Below are 20000 nucleotides of genomic sequence, written 5' to 3'. Positions count from 1 at the left end.
GAAAATGAACCACAGAATCGAGACCGGGGGCTCCAGCGTTCACTGGGAACGGTGCCTATACAGCCCGAATCAAAGGTAAGGACTCCCCTGTGAATTGCTAAGAATGTTCTTGACATGAGTTCTATATATCATTGTAGTCGAAGACCCCGTGTTAAAAACATGCAGGGGACAACAAGTTACAAGCAACAGTATACTTATGTAACCCTATTAGGCTCAGCACAGCCTCTGCATGGTTGGTGATCCTTGCAGACTACTCACGGGTTGTGTAGGGTGAGAGGTTGATTCAGTATGTATTATAAAATGTAGTGAAGCCATAGAAATGTCAAACTAATGTTGACACATGCCACCCATGAGTGATAGTATTGCCGGCGATAATAGTCACAGATTATCTCCTGAAATCCTTAAGTATAGCATCACAACCAGGAAATATATAACCTTTTTTCAGACAATGTCTATGACAGGAGGAATGTAGAATGTAGCCACAATGTGTTGTCGTTACTGTGTTGTATGTTGTATGTGTCTGTGTGTGTCTGCGAGGATGTGTGTTTGTGTGTGTGTGTGTGTGTGTATGTATGTGTGAGTTGAACTAGACAAAGCTCCAGGGTCAGACTGGATCTGGTCCTCCCAAAGGTTTGTACTTGAGCAGAGCAGTTTTGCTTCATCTCTCTAAGCACCCAAACTATCACTAGATGCCCCTGTCCTAAAATCCCAGGATTATGTGCAATGGAAGTTAAAGTGATTAAAAGAGGTGTTCACTATGTCAACTTGATCTGTTGTAGATCAATGGATCATAGTCCTTAGTGTGGCATGTTCAAAAAAAAATTGTGGTAAGTAATTATCACATGGACGTTTCCTGGAAAGTATTTTCTTAATGAAATAGTGTGCAGTTTATATCGTAAAGTCAGATTTTTTCAGTCTCACATGATCGTATTTATTCAAGTGAAATGAAAGTGTGCTCAACAATACCTACTGTATATAATCTAAACAGATTTGAAACAGTAAAAAAAATCCAGAAAAGACATATCTTGAGTCTCAGCTATACAACCAACAAATATCTCCTCCAGCTGAAACGTCAACCGCAAACAGGCACCTCAACCCCAACGCACCCCAAGCCACAGGATGGGAGGGTCTGCTGTTGGTCAGGGCTGGGGCAGAGGGTGGGCAGGGGGAGAGAATTTATGACTTAATCAGGTAACAGATGTTTCTCTTGTCTGGCTTGGAGCTGGGTCATCACTCAGATGAAACGCTGTCTGGACAAGACAACAACGGAAAACAAACAAAAGCCCCCACTCCATGTTGCTCTCTCTGCCAAGACCTTGGCAGCCGTGTTCCCTTTCCAAAAGAAAGAGGGGGAAATGGAGGGAGAGAGAGAGAGAGAGAGAGAGAGAGAGAGAGAGAGAGAGAGAGAGAGAGAGAGAGAGAGAGAGAGAGAGAGAGAATGGATGAGAAGGATTTTGTGTGGCCACAGTCTGGAAGAATCATCCGTCTTTCATGCTGTGCCTCTCTGTTCTCTCTTTGTCTCGCATGCTCGCTCTTCCTCAGCCTACATTTCTCTCTTTCTTTTCCGTCTTTCTGCATCACTCCCTCTCTTTCTCTGCTCTGGATCTCCCCCGGTCTCACCTTTCCGTCTGGTTCTCTTGCTTACCACTCTGTCCTTTTCATAGCTCTCTCAGGTGAGCCCGCTGGCCTTTAGTGCCCCTCTCAAAGTAAGACGGTGAGAAAGTTAATGGATATGTACTTTACCTTCTTTGGGCTCCAAAACCAATCGTTTTTCCACTTCTCTTTTTTACATTCTGAAGGCTGGGTTGATTATGTTGGGGTTTTCAAATAGACGAGTCCACTTGAAAGGTCCATGACACAGTGGGGGTAGAAACATTTCAGTTTTGCTTCTGAGTCTCTTTCTTTCAGTTTCTTTTATGAGCTGGTGTAGCTGGTGAAATTGCTGAACGTGCAGAGTACCAGGCCCTCTTTACACGGCCCATCAGTTCAGCAATGAACACAGAGACACTTTTATGAGGAAAAAAGTTATGATGCCGGCCTGCCTCTGTATCGAACTCCATTTAGCTGCTCACTTGATTGTGTCCCGTTATCTCAACCCTTGCCTTGTTTCTTTGTGAAACATTTTCCAACTCGGTCAGTTCCATGTCCTTCCATCCCAATGTCTCCCTCTCCTTTTTTAGGCGTGAATCCAAACCCATGTTTATCTGTTCTTCCACCTAGTCTATCTGTTGTTCTCTCTCTCCTCGTCCCTCCATCTCTCTCTCATGTTTTGCTCCCTGCCTTCCCCTTCCCCTCCTGGTCTTTCTCCTCATCTTTCTCTCCTCAACCTCTCTAAACCCCAGGATAGTGATTTGCTGGGGACGGCTCGCTGGGATTTTGGCAGGTTGGAGGTGTCCTTAAGGACAGCAACAGGGGACACTCACCAGAGCATGGTAAAAGTAGAGAGGGAGGGAAGGTAGACGGGGAGCGGAGGGAGAGGGAGGAGGAAAGGGGTAGAGAGCGATCCAGAGAACGCAAATGATATGAAGACAGGAAACGAGAGAAGGCAGAGAGAGATGCTGGAAATAGAGACACACTGGCAAGGAAATAATGAGGTGATGGAAGGGAGATACAAAACACATGCTGCAGTTCCGACAAACGTTTTCTGTTTCCCTTCTTGTCTCCTGCTAGTATACGTGATATCTGGTTTCTCCTCTTTCTCTCCCCAAGAGTTGAGCTCCATTATAAAGGTTACTTCATTCACAGCACACAGCAGGGGTGGCGTTAGAGGAGAGGAGAAAAGCTCAATTTAGTAATTCAATAAAAAAAAGTCTCTATTATGCTCATAATGACAATATTTAAAAGGTGACTCTGACCGAGAAAGGTCTTTGCACAGTCAGCGTGAAGACTGAAAACAGATGGATAAACAGAAGTGACCTTTTGTGGTTTAATTACAGAATAGAGCTGAGTTGGGATGTTCTTTACAGAGTGGGCAGGTTTAAAGGCTGGCACACACAGAAAAAAGACAGATGAATATATCTTTCTTTTGAAGAGTTCTGTTGAATGCATACAGCACATCCCATGATATATAAATGTTCTATATTCTAAAAGCATAGCTTTTTAATTCATATTCCAAATTTAAACTAGATTGGATGACATATAATTTTGAAAGAAGCACTGACATGAGGTTGAAGTTTAAAAGTGAAAGGGGTTGTGTGATGAAACTAACATCCCACAATAGCACACTAGAATACTTGGGCTTTCCTTAGCAGACTTGGACATAAGCTCATGGGAGGTGTGTGAGAAGATTTGGTGACATATCCCCTCCCCTCACCCAGCCAGTCGCCCATTCGCAGATTGATGAATGTTTCTGTATTCCAACGACATTAAAGACCGAACATTGCTGTTACCTCGTGCTAATTGCTTAAGCTGCTTACGAAAGAGATAAGCTTTCTAAACTGCTGTATTTGGATCTACACGTTCTTCACCCACAACACTCTCCAACAGCCAACATGCTAACATATGAACGGCTGATTATAGAAGGCAATGCTGTGCTAAATAAAGACCAACCTAGAATAGTAAGACACATGAACAATGCTAGAATAAGAAGTGGAAACCCTTCCACTTGTCTCATAGATTGGACTAGCTCTCCACAAACCATGAGCCATTCCTGTGAAACATCCCCTTTTCATGACATCTTTGAACCAAGCACTGATTGGATCTGTGTTTGTGAATTTGTTCAGCCCATATCAGTCATGAACTGTCTATGAAGTTCTGTCACATACAGCACCATTTAATAAGGAATATTATTTCTTGACAGTATCATCACTTGAAACAGACACAAACCCCCCCCCCCCCCCCCTCAAAAAAACAGATTCACCTCTCTACCTGTTACTGAGATAGTTGCTATAAAGAGATTTTTATAAAGCCAGTTTGTGTTGGCAGCAGTTTCCTAGTATCTTGAAACCTCACCATTTCTAGGCATGCCATGTGAACAACACCTCTCCCTGTAATCATTAATTTATCCATGCATCTCACAACCGGGCTATAAATAGCACCACCAAACATCTCTGTGCAGCACACATCTTCAAACAGGCAGAGTACAAGGCCGGGACGTCTGCTTTGCTCTGGCACTGTCGGCCCAGCTCACGGAGGGGTGGGGGGTGTGGAGGGAACAGGGTCGGGGTGCATTGTTTAGGTTCTCAAAGGGGTACGGGAGAAAACGGGGAGGAAATATTCCCCAGCCTAGTCTTCTTGTTGTCTAACCGCCTCTCGGTCTCTCTCTCTCTCTCTCTCTCTCTCTCTCTCTCTCTCTCTCTCTCTCTCTCTCTCTCTCTCTCTCTCTCTCTCTCTCTCTCTCTCACTCTCTCTCTCTCTCTGTCTCTCTCTCTCTATCTCTCTCTCTCTCTCTCTCTCTCATTCTCTCTCCCCCATGCTTTCTCTTTCCCCTTCATTGTGGCATTACTGCTATCTATCTCCCTCTCCTGCTCTGTCTCTTTCCCTATCGCCTGCTCATTCTGTCTGTTAGGCTAATTGCTGTCAGTTGTTCAAAGAGAGATGGGGCTCTGGGTTTGGGAGCCATAAATAGATTCTACAGCACCTGAGGGAGAGATAGCAGAGCAAAGGAGCACTGTTGGGATTGACAAGGTTGGCGGTCCCCAAGGGGCCTGCTTTTGTCCCATTCGTTTTTGTGTGCGTGTGTGTGTGTGGGGGGGGGGGGGGGGGGGGGTTGGACAGACAATGGGCATCGAGGCAAATTGAAGTGGCAGGTATGTTTCTCTTTTGGCTCACGAATAGGCACCCCCACAAAGTTAAAGCTGCACTCGTCGTCACACGAGCACCACCACACCCCTGACACCTCCACACCTCATCTCACACCCGACACCCCCAACCTCCCCCTGAACAACCCCCCCCCCCCCCCCCAATGCACCCCTGGGCCCCCATGTGAACGCTGAACACTGCGGCGGTTATGAGTCAGACGCCTCGGGCTCTGGGGGGCTGGTGCCAAGGTGTGAAGGTACCCATGGGAGGAGCCTGTCTGTCACTGTGCCCTCTTGTTCACAGCTGGTATCTCTGCACAGTATGGGAGCAGCCACTGTGCTTTACCCACTGCCTCTGCATAAATGTGACAGCACTTTAGCCCAAACCAAAGACCCATGGAATTAAGGAGAGATTGCTGAATAATGCAGACCTAACAGTCTGGTGATTAACCCTGATGGAATTCACAACTGCGTCAACATTAATACTCGGAGGTGCTTAACTGTGCTGTCATGGCGGTTATTCATTAGAGACAGTTGAATATGTATGCAGGTGTTTTACAGGAGGCCTGTGATCCAGCTCTTTGTGCAAAGCTAAAGAGACAGCAGGCAACTGCGTCTCAGAAAGGACATTGGTTTGATGTTTACTCAGGTCATTGTGACTAAAATGTATTTTAGAAGTTAACAGATGAAAAGAATAAATAAAAGCAGCAATAAAAATCAGTAGAAATAGCTTGAAATAGATTACCAAAGTCAAATGGGGGCACGCATTGTGGTGGAAAGGAAAATGAAATAGCCTATTTGATACGACCACCAGTCAACCTGAAAAAAAGACATTAAAGCGAGCATGGCTACAGCTCCCACAAGAAAAACACTTGCAAGAGACACTCACTAATGGGTCAACAGAGAGAGCTCTTTTCATCACTCAAGCTAATTGGCGTTAGTGAATCCATGGCTTTAGGGAAGGAAAGAGGAACCTACTCAACATTATTGATGATCCTTTCCAAGAAGAAGCGCACACAGGCTACAATAATTTCTCCCAGGTGCTGAGAAAATATACCGATGCTACAGAGACACTAGGAGATGGCACACCCAAGCACACACAGACACAGACAGACACAGTTGTGTACACCACAAACACAACAATCATGCAGGGAAACAAAACATATGTTCCCAAATTGTGTCTAATAATGATAAAACTCAAATTAAACTAACTAAATTTGTTTTGGTTTCCACTGTAAATCACTCACTCAATCCCTCACGCCTCATGTTCTGTTGGTTCTTAGTTCCGTGGGGCTTATTATCACCAAATATTGGAGCTCATTGCCTCCAACTCCCCGTAATCTGTTGTCATTATTGACATCTCATTATTGCGGCCAAGAGCAGTTCCTGGCAAGTCTGCAGGAAACTGGAGGTGAGGGGGGGTGGTCGTGGGGCAGGCTGAGTGAAATATAAACACTGTCTTTGTTGTGCATCAATGCCTCAAGTGTGGGGGAGCAGGCCGCTCAATAAAACTAATCAAATCGGAATTTTAAGGGATATTGAGTTGCCAGGATTTGCTTGGAACAGCACATTTCTGATCCAAACGGAGAAGGAGAAAAGCATAAGATGAAAGAGGAGATGCCAAGCCTGGCAGGTGAAGGTCAACCAGAGGGCATAAGCAGGTTGCTGGATGCACTTAACGTCGGACGCCAGTTACTTGACCGACATGTAGATTGGAATTCTGTTCATCTTCATTGCCAGAAATGACAATATTGTTTTAATATACAGGATATCAATATTTCCCAAGTTTTTTCCAGTTTTGAGGAAAACCCTTAAACCCTTGGCTAATGTCTTGGAAGTCCTCTAAGCCACAAATGTGTCATTTTCTGTGGAGAAGAACTTTCCTAAAAAGCTTAGTAATAGTACAGATTTAGTTACCATTGTGAATAACAGCACCATGGTATACTGCATATAGGAGCATTTCTACTCCAATGTCAAACAAAACCATTTTTTTTGGTCCACAGCTCCAGAGACTGAAGCGCTCCCTCTCCTTCAAGTCGGTGATGCGCAGTAAAAGCGTGGACAACTTCTTCCAGCGGAACGGCGAAGCCCGCCTCCCTTCGGCCCTCATCACCGAGCCCTCGCCGCAGGAGTCCGCTCCGGCCGCCGACCGCTCGCCGTCCATCTCGCCGTCCATCAGTCCCAACCCCTCACTCTCATCCCACTCGCCCTCCGTCAGCCCCTCCCTCTCCACGTCCTCCAAGGCCCACGTCCAGGCCTTGTCTCAGCCCAGCAAAACCCACTGTTTCCAGGAGCATGTGTTCCGCCGGCCCACTTGCTGTCAGCAGTGCAAGCACATGATCCAGGGTAGGTCCTCTGAAGGCTCACAGTGGGCCATTCGCTTCCACCCTGGTCCTGCCATCATAGAGTCAAAGGGACGGTAGTGTATAGTAGCAGCATGCAGCAATGTGTTTTGCAGTACTGTGCAAACACATGATCAATGGTGACAATGGTGACAAGATTTGTTGTCTACTACTGTGTTCAGCCCTACATTAGCAATCTTCAAACCATGAGTCTTACATGCATTCCCATTGTAAACCCAGATGATTAGTAGCTAGCTAAAGTCAAAGCTGTCTATCTGTGGAACATCTTGTTAAGGCACCCAAGCGGAGCTCCAATTGAAGCCCATGTAATGCAATCATGATGGATAGTTGTTCTTGATTGAAGATCAATGACTTCTGTCATCACTTGTGCTGTCATACCATACAGTATGCACTGACACTTCTTATTGCACAGGATGCTGCTGATACTCGTTTGTCCTCTCTTCTTTAACGTGGGTGTGCCTTCATGTGTGTGTTTGCAGGAAACTCCAAACAGGCGCTGCGCTGTAAAGCCTGCAAGCTAGGAGCCCACCTTTGGTGCTCCTCCGAGCTATCCCAGCAGCCCTGCAACGGCAAGGTAAACCAAACTGACCCTGTCCCAGCTCTCCCCACCACAGTCGCTCACCAAAAGCTAGTACCAATAGATAGCTTCCAAACACAGTTCACGCCTATATACATTGTCTTCTATAGGCAGCCAATGTAAACAGAAAAAGGAGTGCAGATTGCAAGGTAGAACTTGAGACGGCTTCAAACCATCAACAAGACCCGTAGTGGACTTGTTTTTCTCTTATTCCTTTTTCTTCCTCTTGTTCATTGCAACTCAACCATGATATATGAACTGGCTAAACAACAGTTCTCCAGAGGCTAGTTGATTATGCAGTAGGTATTGTTTCAGCTAGGCAGGAACCAGCTGGTTGCCTTAATTGTCTCTCAGTTGACTCAGATGTGTGGGAGGAGGTGGGGAGTCTGATCAGTGCATTTAGCCTCAAACTCCCTGCGCCAGCGTACTTCGGAGTGGATCAGACCTTTTCCTGACGCGTTGGAGGAGATATAAAAAGACAAAGTGGCCCGAGCAAAAGAATTAGAGAAAGAGAGAGGTTGAGAAGAATAGGTAGAAAGAGAGAGAGATGGGAGGAATGTGTAAAACGTATCAGATGTTCTGTATGAGAAACATAAGCCAAAAGTGCAGAGACTGATATCAGCTTGGGTCCCAATGTATTCCCTTGCCTCCTCCCCCCTCCCCATCCCTCACACTCCCCACCCTTACCCTCCACACCCCCCATACCCCATCCCAAATTCTGTGTTTTCCTTACTCTCCTCTCAAGTCGCTCGGAAAATCAATATCTCCCTGCACCAGCCGCTGTGGCTAATTCAGTGTGAAATTCGGTGTGTTTGAGGCGCACGTGGGCCCTTGAGGATACGACATGGCAGGCCGGAGCCAAGCCTCGTGTGTCCACACTGCACAGTCATCAAAGCGAGGGATTAGACATATTGAAGAACCGGAAGACAGATGCTAGCACATGCTAGCAGCTAGTTTATTTAAAATGTAGCCTAAGGTTGGTGGCTTTCTGTTTCTTTTTGGTTAAGGTGTGTAATGAATTTTGCTGTCCTTTCCTCCGCTAATGCAAAAGTGTTGCCATGGGGGTAGTCGTTTTTCCTTTGTTTAGGCGTAATTGACTCATGAGTTATGGGGACAATGTTTAACATCAGATGAAGTAACCCTGTCTATTGAATGTAGCTAAACTGAAACCGATTTAATAAATACAAACTGCTCACAAGTATTGTTATAAAAGCTTAAGGGGAGCAGACAGTAAGTGATTCATTAACAACACACACTAACCAATAGAGAGGTGCATGGGAAATATTGTGAACAGCATACTTTAGCCTCACTTGTATTACATTTAGTAATACAATCAAATATTTAAGAAGCTAGGTATTTTAACCCCCCTTTACCAAATAAATAAAATAACATATCACATAATCCATAAAAAATATATTTCTTGACATGGACGGCTCTTAATATTTTCACAACAAACACATGTACAATATAAGACACAAATTGAACCGTAAGAAATGTAGTGTCTGGTCAGACCAGGGTGAAAGTGTGTTTGTCGACTCATGCATTCTAGATTCGCAATCAGTTCAACATCTGGCCGGCATACTAAATCACCTCAGAGGGACGATCATCCAAGGTGCAATCAGTCCTATCCTCAGAAAAGGGATTATGTGCTGGTACAAGTTGGGCTTGAAGGGGTAAGGGTTAGGGAGTGGTGAATCATGGGTAAGACTCCCCCCCCTCTCTGTCTCCTTTCCAGATCATTCCCTTAATCTGGTTTTTAAAAATATTTTTTCTCTCATCTAATTTTGAATGTGTCTGTTGTGAACCTGCAATGAAGAGCAGAATGTTAGTCTTGGAATGAGTCCCTCCTGCCTTCCCTGTTCACCTCAGGCCTGGTCGCTGGCAGGCTTTGGCTCTGCCTCTCATTTATCAGAATCTCACCGAGGCATTCACACATCTATTATGTTTCAGGTGCCGGGTAAACGAGAGATAAATCTGATCCAGGAAGGATAGCTGGCATGCCTTATGATTTATGTTCTCGGAAAGAGAAGCTTTATTTTGATAAAGTGAGCAGGAGTAGAGGGCTTTTCAGCCGTATTTTAGACTTTGGCATCTTCTGAAAAAGGTTTTTTTTTGTGTACATGGTATGGCTCTTCAGCCATAGTATAGAATATAATAGAATAGAATAAAATACAAAACAAAACAAAACAAACTAGTCTGCTGAACTATTTTAAAAAGGAAAGTTTTACAGATTCCACGGAACTGGATACCAAAACTTTGCCGTCATCGCCGTCAAAAACAGTACTTTTAACAGCTTGTTTCTGTTACAACATCTGAAGCACCCTCTCATGTCTGCGGGGAAGGAACGTCTTTCCACAGCTGCGGGGGCACTTTGATTTTCATGTCAAACGACAACACCATGACTTTGGTGTGCCCAAACCCGTAGCAGCCAGTCGGGGGATTGTAAGAACTGCGTCTTTCTATAATCAGAAATGTGCAGAGATGAACAGATACGGTTCAAGCAAGGTAGAGCACAGCCAGCCATCACATTCCACTAGTCCACCTCCACCCGTGCATCGCATGTGGTCTTCAACTCACAGTGACCCAGAGGGTGGGTCTTCTGGTGAGGACTGTCATATCCTGTCAACGTCCACTTTGTGCATCCGCCCATCCACTTCAAACCCTCCCACACACATAAACAAAAACACACACAGGTAATACCCACGCAAAATCACAACAACAAAAAAACACAATATACACTCGTTCTCCAACACATAGGTACAGTGAACAGTCAGACACCCATCCGACACAATGGAAACACGTGGGGAGGAACAAACACGTAACGAAGGAACACGTATGTTTGTGTACACGTTGCACACATGGGGAGAACTCAGAACGCTGTTTTCTCCGCTCACTGCAAGTAACACACACAGTCACACACAACCCTTGCATCCATTCCGATCACCCTCCCGCCTGAAACCACAGGACTATCCATTTACTGAGGACAAAATACCTGACCTCTGTATTATTCAGGTTCATCTACCTCGGATTTCATTCAGTCGAGAACAGAAGTCTATTTATACATCTCTGTTGTCCTCTCTGTCTCTGTTGTCCTCTCTGACTCTGTTGTCCTGTCTGTCTCTGTTGTCCTCTCTGACTCTGTTGTCCTCTCTACCTCTGTTGTCCTCTCTGACTCTGTTGTCCTCTCTACCTCTGTTGTCCTCTCTACCTCTGTTGTCCTCTCTGTCTCTGTTGTCCTCTCTACCTCTGTCCTGTCTGTCTCTGTTGTCCTCTCTGTCTCTGTTGTCCTCTCTGACTCTGTTGTCCTCTCTGTCTCTGTTGTCCTCTCTGTCTCTGTTGTCCTGTCTGTCTCTGTTGTCCTCTCTGACTCTGTTGTCCTCTCTGTCTCTGTTGTCCTCTCTGTCTCTGTTGTCCTCTCTATCTCTGTTGTCCTCTCTGTCTCTGTCCTCTCTGTCTCTGTTGTCCTGTCTGTCTCTGTTGTCCTCTCTGTCTCTGTTGTCCTCTCTGACTCTGTTGTCCTCTCTGACTCTGCCAGACGGGAGCCTTCAAGCGGAACTTCAGCTCTCCTCTTCTAACTAACGACATGTTGGGAGTGGTCAAGGAAGCTCCTACGGCACAAGGTTAGTGTGTGTGTGTGTGTGTTTGTGTTTGTGTGTGAGTGGGTGTGTGTGCGTGTGTGTGTTGCTTCCCTCTTCCGGTTTGTCCTTTCAGTTACTGTTGATCTGTTAACAGTGCCAGGCACAAGGACTTCTTCTACAGACACACCCGCGCACGCAAGGAACATTTAGTCCCTCATCTCACTCATGCCCTATAGAGGCATATTTGGGCTAAAGAATGTGAAGCTTTTGCTGGGAGATTCCAGAAGATCCTGCTTTGAACAAGCATACCTATCTCCCCCCCCTCTCTTCTTTCTTTTCCCCTTTCTCTCTCTCTCTCTCTCTCTCTCTCTCTCTCTCTCTCTCTCTCTCTCTCTCTCTCTCTCTCTCTCTCTCTCTCTCTCTCTCTCTCTCTCTCTCTCCCACTCCCCCCCCCTCTCTCTCTCTCTCTCTTTCTCTCATCTTCTTTTCACCCCTCACTTATGCACACTTGCTGCCTCCCATCCGCCTCTTCCTCCCTCTCTTCTTGATCCCCACTAGAGAGGGAGTAAGTTCTGTATCCTTACTGGAGTCCCTGCACATTGTGTGTGAATGTGAGAGCAGCTGTCAGAGATACTAACACACACAACACTCCAAACAGCTTCTAAACTCTAAAAAGCCCCTGCTTCTCTGCCTTCCAAACTGATTAAGTGCCTCAGACTAGAATTACCGTGTGTGTGTGTGTGTGTGTGTGTGTGTGTGTGTGTGTGTGTGTGTGTGTGTGTCTATTTCCACACTGCTTTGGTAATTCGCATTCTGCTTAGATCAAGTGTGTGTGCGTGTGTCAAATCATTGCTTTGGCTTCTTCATTCTGTACCAGACAGTCAATGTGAGGTGCAGGTCCTTGCCTGCCCACCACTTGTGTCCTGTGAGAATAGCCAGTTGTCTCTCCTGTCCATGTACACATCTGCTAGTGCTAGGAGTACAGAACACAAGGTTCTCAGGTGGACGTCAAGGTCTATCTTCTCCAGCTGAGTCTTGACGATGCCAGTAATGCCCTGAAGACTGTCGACTCAATATTCGGACTATTGTAGAACTTTTTTCCTGTTGGTCGTGACTGTGTTGACAAATAGTTGTCTTATGCATGTGTGTGTGTGTGTCTGGCGATGTGTTTTTTTTTCTCCCAGTCTGATGAATTGTGTGTGAGTGTGTGTGGAATGTGTAAATGTGTCTTTTTTTTCTTTCACTCTTCACTCTGATAACAAAGTCTGTGTGCTTACTGCTTCCCAATGGTGCCTTTGCCTCTGATGCTGCATTGCATACTGATGAAGGCACACGTCAGAAAGCTTCCATGCTTGGTAATAAGTGAATTTATGCTTTGCGACCATCTAGGTGTAATGTTTTCATTGTTCCATTACACGCAGTACCTGAATGCACGCTTGTCTGTGACTGGTGTGTATGACCATCCCTGCCCAGGCATATTTATATACATTGGGTACATGTTTCTCTGTGTGTGTGTGTGTGTGTGTGTGTGTGTGTGTTTGAGTATTCGGTCAGACGATTGAGGAGAGACAGAGACTGTAAGCTGTGTGTGTGTTTGTGTATGCGTGTGTGACCAGCATATTGTGGAGAGACAGAGAGTACTACAGTGAAAGGCATGTAAGTGGACTTCTAACACTAGATGTGTGTGTGTGTATTTGTAGAGTGTGGTAAGGCATGTGTGGACCCTGTATACGAGGCTCTGCGCTACGGAACCTCGCTGGCTCAGCAGAGCCGGTCCAACTTCAGCAGTATCTTTGAGTCACCCTGTCATGAGGTAACACACATAGTAACCCCCCCCCCACACACACACACACACACACACACACATAAAAACAATTCACACCGCTGACATCCGAGTTATGCACATCCTCAAACTTCTCCCTTTTTCGTCCCTTGTTTCCTATAGGATGATACATTTGATGAGGGCCTCGAATCTCAACCAATAGCTGAAGAGGAGCCTGTACCAGGAAGTATGTTACTTTCACTTCTAAACTGTCACCCTCTTCATTTGATCTTTTACTGTTCAGAAACTTCTGCTCTTGTTATCAGTATGTGATCCAACTAATGAAAAAGTAATTTGTATTAAGCTACAGTACTACTTGGTGGGAACTGCTAACTCCCTGTTGCTATCTGTACTGCGGTTCTACTTGGTGGGCACTGCTAGCTAACAGTGAACTGCCCCACTTCCTGAAATATGGCTGTCATTACACACCATCATTACACTAATCTATTACACAGGGAGTGCTGCTTGCTGACATAACTGGGTTGGCTGTTGAGTGAGAGGGGTGTAGGAGTGTCTACGCTATCTTGTCAGAGAAGGATGTTGTTTGTCTGTGTTTGTCTGTGTTTGTGTGTGTGTTGTGCAGTCTTTTGTCCAGTCATCTTCCTGTCCTTATGGGTGCTGATATTTGAAGTAGTGAGCAAGCTTTCACTGACCTCATGGTCCATTCTCCAAGTGACAATTCTCTCTCTCTCTCTCTCTCTCTCTCTCTCTCTCTCTCTCTCTCTCTCTCTCTCTCTCTCTCTCTCTCTCTCTCTCTCACACACACACACACTCTCTGACTCTTAAACACACACACTTCCTCTCCTCTCATATCTCTCCAGATCTCACCCCTCCTGAAAGTGAGAAGGCTGATTCAGAAGACAGGGTCAGCTTGAAGGTGAGTAGGAAGCATTTAACTCCTCCCCTTTCATTTGTCCTCCTGCTCCTCCATTCCCTCTCTCCTCTCGCCCTTATCTCTCTTCCCCTGTTCTCAATGACAACCAGCAAACTCTGATTTCATGTGATCACATGTGATTCTGACTGTAATTCTCCCAGTTTATCATACTGTACTGCATTCAGTATGATAACTACAACAAGGGTACAGCATTCTGACAAATCCAGCAAGTTATTTGGCTAGCCTAAGAAACAGATGCAATAGAGACATTGTGCAGCCAAGGGCATTTCTGCCTGTTCTTGAGGGGGCTACAGTACAGTGTGACTGCTCCAGCATCAAGCCCACCACTGTCCTCACCGCTCTGCTCTCTCCCTCCCAGACTCCCAAACGCATCGAGGTCCATTCCATACACACCTACGTGGCTCTGTACAAGTTCCTACCCCAGGAGAAGAATGACCTGGAGCTACAGTGAGTTCAAGACACAAGGATTTGTGTGTTTGTTTGTGTGTGCGTGTGGGTGAGTGTGGGTGTGTGAGTGTGGGTGTGTGAGTATGCATCTAGCTCTGTTTGATTGGAAACGGGGGATAGGGAAAGTATGCAATTCGATTCATGACCATAATCCAGTAATAAATGACTTATTATGCATTACGTGGTGCAGGATTTATTCAACTATGATGTAAAGAAGTGGTTGTGCATAGGGAAAAGAAAGTGTTGAAGGTGTGTATGTGTGTGTGTGTGTTGGGAGAGGGGGTGAGTTCACTGCAGCAATAAGGTAAGTGGGGGGGATGGGGGGGCACAGTGCCAACACACACACACTCACCATCTGTCTTCACACTGGGGCGCTGAGACATGGCTGGCACACAATGGGGGCCGCGAGGCTGGGAAGGACAGGCAGTGTGTGTGTGTGTGTGTGTGCACGTGTGTGTGCGTGTGTGCACGTGTGTGCTTGTGTGTGCGCGTGTGCGTGTGTGCACATGCATATGTGTGTGCATGCGTGTGTATGTGTGTGTAGGCAGGCATGTGTGTGTGTGTGTGTGTGTGCATTCGTGTGTCTGTTCAAGTGCCACCATAACCCATTCTGAATCTGTCTAAATGATGTATGTCTCTCAGCTTGTAGTTTGTATGTAGTCCTTAATGGGAAACAATGTCTGACAGAGCAAGTCACTGTAAGATGTCTTAAGAAAATCCGGTGTTCCAAACAACCCCTGCTCTGTTTCCTCAGACCCGGGGACAGGGTGCAAGTCATAGATGACTCCAACGAAGACTGGTGGAAGGTAGGTAGAAAAACAACCGCACTCCATTTTCAACTTCCTTACATAACGCTTTATAAAAGAAATCTAAAACAACTCAATTCACTTTTAGCCATCAAGCTAACCTATTTCTGTCCAAGTCTTTCAGTTCAACTTAATGGGGTGCAATACAGTGGTAAAGTGCAATTTATCCGTGGCCAGTCAAGCTTAATCAGGCACAACTTGGGTATTTCATCTATCGGAAATATTCCACCCGAGTCTGAACAGGAGTTGGAGGAAGTGACCGGAGCTGGCTCTAATACATGTTTAATGAGCCCCAGCTTTGACGTCTTAATGGAGCATGTGCTGAGCTGAGGGGAAAGCAGACATCAAGCTCACTAAACAGACACACACAGAGTCAATAGAACACACACGCTCTGCCCGGTCACGTACACTCACACAAACACGCACTCACACACACACACACACACACACTTGCATCCCTGTTGAACATGTACACTCACACAAACACGCACTCACACACACAGGCATACATAGCTTCAGAATAGGTAAACAGACACACACTCACCCAGAACTAAGAGTCCTAAACCAAGATGCACTTATCTATGACGGATGCTTGTTTTGCAGCCTGACCATGTCCTTGGTTAACTGGGTGACTGTGAATGAAAACATATAAAACAAATAGCAATGCATTAATCTACTACGTACGACCACAGCATCTCCTTGACAACAGGACTGTCACCACTCGTTTGAACTCTGCCTTTCTAGTTTTAATCATAAACATCAGAATAAACAGAACTGGGAAAACAACTGCGAAGGAAATGATCTTTTATTGTACACACATCAATTCAATGTCTTTGTCTATATGTTGAATGACCAAATTGATATTTCTAGGATTGACAGTTTTCTGGTATGTGCATGTGTGTATGTGCCTGTATTGTGTGTGAATGTGTGTGTGTGTGCCTTTGGGATGTATGTGTGTGTGCCCGTGGTATGTGTGTGTGTTTACACAGGGGAAAAGCAAAGACAAGGTGGGTTTCTTCCCTGCCAACTTTGTGCAGAGGGTACGCCCTGGCGAACGAGTGTGGAGGGTCACGGAGGGTTTCCATGGCAACCGCGAGAAAGGCCAGATGACTGTAAAAGAGTCTCAAGTACGCTGAGACACACACAAAAAAGCCACTCTATCTAACACACACACACTCACACATACAGAGCACTCTCACCACAAACCCCATTCTTCTGCACATGCTTGCACAGTCCATCCCATTTTACACATGCATATTAAATGGGGTGCAGATAAAAGTAATGACCTCACTCCTCTCCCCCTCCCATCCTCACATACCCTTTTATTTCCCATTTTCTTGCCGCAAATCCATCCCTCGCTCTTCCCTCGTGTCTCCTTCCCTCGTGTCTCCTTCCCTTGTGTCTCCTTCTCCACGTTCTGCTCCCCCCCCTCTCTGTATCCTACGGTCGCCCTCTCCTTATTCACCCCCAGATCTGTGTGGGGAAGAACGAGGATACCGACGAGTACCTGAGGCTCAGCAGCGGCAAGAAGAAAGGCTTGGTCCCGTCTAAGTACCTCCTAGAGATCTGACTCTGACCAGTGAGGGCTTCTCCTCTCCCGCACCTCCTCTGCCCTCCAGGCCCCTCTGCTAGCGCTCCCAGGTGGGCCTCACCACCTCAACGCTGTCTGCCGCCCCTCATGGCAATGACTTGGAGCCCACCCCCCCCCCCCTCCCCTCCCCGCCCCTCTCTGCCCATCCGGCCCCACCTGTCAAAAAAGGACGTGAGTTGTGAGACAAGAAAGGTGGACGTTGTTCTGAAACGAGTCTCCGTGAATTTTGGCCGCTGCTTCGCTCTAAGATGTGGAGTGTTCCGGAAAGGATGAGGATGGTGGAGGCTTCTTTTGAGCTGCTTTTTCCTGGGGTGTAGCTGACCTCACTTCCTTCCTGTACCGGTCACACGCAGAGCACTCACAACTGCAAATAGAAACACTAACAAAGACTGAGATGGTTGTATACATAGCCTGGCAAACACATGCTTACAGTACACACACAAACACACACACACACACGTATTGATGACAGCCAAGTGTTGGTATTGAATTGGAAACAACTGTGAAAGCTTGTGTGGATCTAAAAGAAATCTCATCCGACTATACAATAACCCTGCTTCTGCTCTAGCCCTGCAGAACAAAAATGACCAATTGTGGAGCCTGTAGGGTCTGAGCTCAGCAAATTTGGCTACCATCTTCAAAGAGGTGTATCTTTGTCTGTTTGACGGTAGCATTGTTTCATTGTAGCAGCTTGTGCAAACAGAACTTTTTCTTGGCTGAACCTTGACACCCCCTAGTGAGACTGTTCAGCCCAGCTCGCTGGGAATCCATTTATTTAGCACAAAGGGCAAACCAAGGTTGGTTGCAGGGGACAACGAAGCCACAAGGGTCCTATGATGACTGACTAGTTGTAGCGGGACTAGTGGAACTGAAAGGGTACTGTGGCATGGGTCTCTCCCTCTCTGACAGACATTTCGAGGTTGTCTGGGTTCATTGATGTCCTTATGACTTGTGTTTATTCTCCTCACACCGATACACTATTTAGACACAGATCCTGTTACTTTCATTGTTACACACACACACATGCAAACACACACACACACACATGCAAACACACACACACACACATGCAAACACACACTCACCCTCTGTCATATATCTAAGCCCACAGTGTGCCCTTCTACACACACACACGCAAACACACACACTCACACCTACAAATGCACACGCATACAATGCTTCAGACAGCAGATGGTGTAGCAAATTCAGATATGTTCAGCCATAAACCAAGGTAGATAGTTCACTCCGAAAAGGTCAATTGAAAGGGTTTTCTTTAGATCTTCTTTAGATCAGATGTCATGTATTACTTGGCCTGACAATTGAGATGTATTCCACTGACTATCTTAAAACAAAGGTTTCTCTGTGGCCCAAATGAATGTTGAGCATCTTAAATCCATTTTTATGGATTGATATCATGTATCAAGATTTAATTCTTGTTTATTTATCTTTATCATGATTTATACATTACAAGGCAGTAGCGCGGCCACACCATATGAAACCTGGCAATAACCGTTGTTGGTAATATACTGTGTGTACTCTGTGTAAATAGGAATGAGATACCAACTTTAAATGTATTACAGCATCAACTGTGCTGGATCCAGCTTCTCCAAAATGTTTATTGCCCCTATATGGCATGAGCTTCATATCTGACCAATCAGCACAAACCACATCATCACAGCACTATGCACACCAGTGTAAGGCAATCACACGTTTTCTATTCTCCCTCAATCCTAACCACTGTATGTATTCACAAATTGTACAATCGACTATACGTCCTCAGCGTAGATGTTGAGCAACGGTTTAATCCTCAGCATCCTTGGTAATATATGGGTTTCAGGGACACATTGGTTTAGCATGTGTGAACCCTAATCATGACCATCCTCTATGAAACTGTGGACAAATATTGACTCAGGAAAGTAGTCACTGGTAACACATTATTCACTGTTTCTGCACCTCTAGCTGGAATTCAATCCTCAAACATTTCAATAAACCTGAAATAAAATACAGCTCAAAAGACAATCGCTTTTCTTCTGGCACCCTGATATTGTGAGTCTTAAAGTTTCATTGACAACTGAACCTCAATGCCTCACTAAGTCTTCCAGCCCTTGTCTGTCCAGCAGACCTGTGATGAGCCACCAAGCTGATGATGTGCAATATGCGTGCACAAGGGTTTGATCTCAGGCTACAGTACGATGACTCTGCAGCATCCCGGGAAGTTTGCTTCTTTCTTAATGATCCCAAATAGCATGATTAGTTCTCAATTAAACTAATTGTCGACGGAGGAGGTGCTGGCAGGCGCGACGTGGAGCTGGCAGACGGGTGCGGCGTGGGTGTGTGTTCGAGAGAGAGGGAGAGAGAGAGAGAGAGAGAGAGAGAGAGAGAGAGAGAGAGAGAGACGGTCTGTAGAGTGGACCGAAGTGTGTGCGTGCAAGAGGGAGGCACTAATGAAGTGTCATTCTGTATACGTTCTTGTCAAACCCTCATATGACTCCCACGCACTCTATCTACCTCTGACTCTGTCCATCCCACCCTCTCGTTGCTTCGCTCACACTCATCTTCCACCGTCTCTCCCTTTCCCCCCCCAGACTGTTTCTCAGTCTGTACCCCTCTCCTTCTCTCCTTTCGCTCTCCTTCCATCTCTCGCTCTCTGCCAATTTAGCTGGCAACAGGCCCTATTGTAGTGTAAATGAGAGGGACTGTCTTTGTTCAGCGTGGCATCGCTCTGTGTAATCACCTCTCCCTTATCAGATCATTTTCACTGGCTCAACATGAAAGCTAGAAACTAGAGAGTTTGCCAAGAGGCAAAGCAAAAGTGTGTGTGTGTGTGTGTGTGTGTGTGTGTGTGAAAAAGAGGTTGGGAGAAAGAAGGAGGACAAGTGTGTGTGTGTGTGGTGCAGAGGGGTTGCAGGGTATTGATGTTGTGCTAGTGTTAAGAACCTGCCATGACATGTAGACAGGGACCATCGCCACATGCACGCAAGCATGAGAATGAGTATTAAACAGTTGTTTCCAAAAACAGCATATCTATATGCTATATTTACATGCACCTGCATCTGTAAAAAGACTGGAAGGTGCACAAACACATTCAAACACACATGAGCACTGTAGTACAAAACAATCTTGGATACAAAAAGAACATGTCTTGCATGGCGAACACCTTTTTTCTTAGGACTAGCTTATTT

At 45.8% G+C, this 20000-nt stretch overlaps 1 protein-coding gene across 2 annotated transcripts in view; it reads left to right on the top strand.

The window, feature by feature from the left end:
- The window catches only part of LOC146259942 (SH3 and cysteine-rich domain-containing protein 2-like), a 16821-nt gene extending 24 nt beyond the window's left edge, over positions 1-16797 (top strand). The window contains exons 1-12 of one of the 2 annotated variants that reach the window (XM_084670747.1): positions 1-75; positions 6743-7085; positions 7582-7676; positions 11215-11299; positions 12586-12612; positions 12958-13070; positions 13203-13266; positions 13901-13956; positions 14333-14421; positions 15176-15227; positions 16217-16354; positions 16699-16797. The exon at positions 1-75 is cut by the window's left edge and continues 24 nt beyond it. In XM_084670747.1, coding sequence (XP_084526873.1) covers positions 1-75; positions 6743-7085; positions 7582-7676; positions 11215-11299; positions 12586-12612; positions 12958-13070; positions 13203-13266; positions 13901-13956; positions 14333-14421; positions 15176-15227; positions 16217-16354; positions 16699-16797 — 1236 coding nt within the window. The remainder of the gene's footprint in view (positions 76-6742; positions 7086-7581; positions 7677-11214; positions 11300-12585; positions 12613-12957; positions 13071-13202; positions 13267-13900; positions 13957-14332; positions 14422-15175; positions 15228-16216; positions 16355-16698) is intronic. The other variant, XM_084670748.1, reaches the window with a different exon arrangement.
- The last annotated feature ends 3203 nt before the right edge of the window (positions 16798-20000 follow it).

This window comes from Hypomesus nipponensis, chromosome 13, assembly GCF_054491055.1.
Source record: "Hypomesus nipponensis isolate SF chromosome 13, ASM5449105v1, whole genome shotgun sequence".
Taxonomy (NCBI): Eukaryota; Metazoa; Chordata; class Actinopteri; order Osmeriformes; family Osmeridae; genus Hypomesus; species Hypomesus nipponensis.
Note: the sequence above shows the minus strand (reverse complement) of the source record. Positions and strands in the feature narration are given on the sequence as shown.